At 34.2% G+C, this 2755-nt stretch overlaps 1 protein-coding gene across 1 annotated transcript in view; it reads left to right on the forward strand.

The window, feature by feature from the left end:
* Positions 1-2755, forward strand: part of LOC106876883 (cartilage matrix protein) — a 20196-nt gene that overhangs the window by 8976 nt on the left and 8465 nt on the right. The window contains exon 3 of the mRNA XM_014925627.2: positions 445-477. Within this exon, the coding sequence (XP_014781113.1) occupies positions 445-477 (33 nt within the window). The remainder of the gene's footprint in view (positions 1-444; positions 478-2755) is intronic.

Here is a 2755-nt window from a genome sequence, read left to right on the forward strand (position 1 = left end):
TGTGTGTGTGTGTGTGTGTTTGTTTGTGTGTGTTTGTGTGCGTGTGTGTGTGTGTATGTGCGTGTGTGTGTGTGTGTCTATACATCTGTCCATCCCTCTGCCTGTCTATGTGTGATTGTGTGTGTCTCTGTGTATGATAGGTGTTATGAAAGTGAATGTATTTGTATGTATATTATTATTCTGAATGTGTGTATAGGAGGTTCTTTTGTGTGTGTGTGTGTGTGTGTGTGTGTGTGTGTGTGTATGAGAGAGAGAAAGCAAGTACATTGTGGTTGTTGCTGTGTTTGCTTAATTGTTGTGTGGGAGTGTTGTTTAGGTGTTTTGTGTATGTATGCATGCACACTTCCTCCATATAATAAATAATATGCTTAATAAGGCACAATGACTGTAAAGATTGAAGGGTTTTACCATTGATGCTGATATTAGATATATTTTATTTTTCAGTTGATCCAACTTCTTCACCACAACCAACAGAAAGTAAGTTCATATTTCTTTTTCTCTTGTCAAGCAGTACCAATAAAATATAGGTACTGTTGCTTGACCCGATGTCATCCCTGATCTAGAAAACCCATAATCAAAAGTGTTCTAGGTTTGATCAACTGTGTTCTAGGGCCAGCAGTTTTGAGGGAGAGGGTAAGCCAATTGCATCAACCCCAATACCTGGCTGGCACTTTATTTTATTGATCCTGAAAGGCTGAAAGGCAAACTTCAGAGGTCAAATGCTGCCAAGCATTTGAACCCAGAACATAAAAAACTGGCAGAAATGCCACTAAACATTTTCTTTGGCATGGTAATGATTCTGCAAGCTTGTTACCTTGAACAATAGCAATAATAATTGTAAAATATGTTTTCTGATACAAAATCACAAATGTTTAGAGTCAAGGTAATTTCAAACTGATCTTGACTGATAATTATTTTATCAACTCTTTGAGAGTTTAAAGATGAAATTAATCCCAGGAGGATTCAAATTCATAAAAGTGGCAGGAACAATAGTGCTTGAAATTCTATTTTTCTTCTCTTCAATGGCTTTCATAATAATAAAAATACTAATAGATGTATCATTTCCAACAGGTAACAATGTCTCTCTGAAAAGAATGGAGAAACAACTCAAATAAAGATTACTAAAATGCAAAGACAGAAAACAGGATTAAATCCTATAACAGTAGGTGCATTGGGCATTATTAAAAAGGTAGCAGACAAATGCATAACTAAAACTTTAGTACTTACACCTATACAAAATAACACTACCAGGCAACACTTACAAATTCCATAAAATTGTTTCCAATGTAAAAGAATATAAAAGTCAAAATTGAAGAAAACACCTCATGGGTTTTTGAACTGTGTTTAGGTCACCAACTGTAGAAAATTCAAGTGTTTGCAGGCATAGCAACTGATATGAATTATATATAATTTTCCCTTTTATTTGCAACACACCAACAGAAATATATACCTCTTCAAATCCTGTTGGTAAACCAAAGTAATAATGATTATATAGCACATGATTTAAGAATACAAATTTGAGATAGGACATAATTTAATATGGAATATAATGGATTTTAATTTATAAAATCAATCCAAAGTTTATATAATTGAATGTAAAAATGTACACTTACATGTAAATGTGTTGCAGAAATTAAGGAAGTAATAAGGAAGATATAAAAATATTTTCTAGTTTTACAAAGTTACTTGAATAATGTGTTTTGAAAATGTGTTGAAGAGTCAAATATGTTGCGTAGCCAAGCAGTCATCCGAAAAGAGAAAAATCAAATGAATTAAATTCAAAGGCGAGCTGAGAGAGAGAGAGAGAGAGAGAGAGAGAGAGAGAGAGAGGGAGAGAGAGAGAGAGAGAGAGGACAACTTACCATGGCTGCTTATAACTGGTAAAAAAAGAAGTTTGATATCAGTTTTACTTCTGTTTTAATAGGCAAAAGAGTACTCAAAAAACTGTCAGCCTCTGAGTAGCTACAATTTCTAATTGGCTAAAGTCATGTATGTGACAGTGGTGACTGTCATTTGCATAATTTATTTTAAATAGGTAACATGTAGATAATATCAGTGTTTATTGTGTGTACCCTCCCATGTCAGTTCTGATCAAGTAGACATGCAGCATATGGGATGTTTACAAATATCTAGATGTGTTCCACATAAACCATATTCTCATCTAACTGACAATCACACTGTAAACTCCAACATTCTGTGGTTAGTTATATGGGATGCAGCTTTGCAGTTTGTATATATATTTCTTTTTTGTGTATATTTTTGAGTTGATTGGAAGACAGCGTTTGTAAAATAGCATTGTAGTTTTCAGTAGAGCTGTAAATGTGATTGGGTTTGGGAATGATTTTGCATGTAGAAGCAAGGACTAAGTGTCACAATTTGCTGTGATAGTAAACTGTACCCCACATAAAAGGACTTTGGTATCATTATGCAATGGGTATAGTTTATGTGCATTATTTTGTGTTATTTATAATTTATTGTGTAGAGATTGAGGCCTAGAAAGAGCTGACATGATCCATGATGGAGTAGTGTTGTTTATATACCATGTTGTCTGCTTTTTGTAACCAAATGAGTTACTTGTAAAAGACCCAGCATACATTTGTGCATTGTTTTGCTTTCAACATAGACTCTTGTTTCAGTCATTTGACTGCAGCCATGCTGGAGCACCACCTTTAGTCAAGCAAATTGACCCCAGGACTTATACTTTATAAGCCTAGTACTTATTCTTTCAGTCTCTTTTGCTGAACCACTGATGTTA

This window comes from Octopus bimaculoides, chromosome 6 (assembly GCF_001194135.2).
Source record: "Octopus bimaculoides isolate UCB-OBI-ISO-001 chromosome 6, ASM119413v2, whole genome shotgun sequence".
NCBI lineage: Eukaryota > Metazoa > Mollusca > Cephalopoda > Octopoda > Octopodidae > Octopus > Octopus bimaculoides.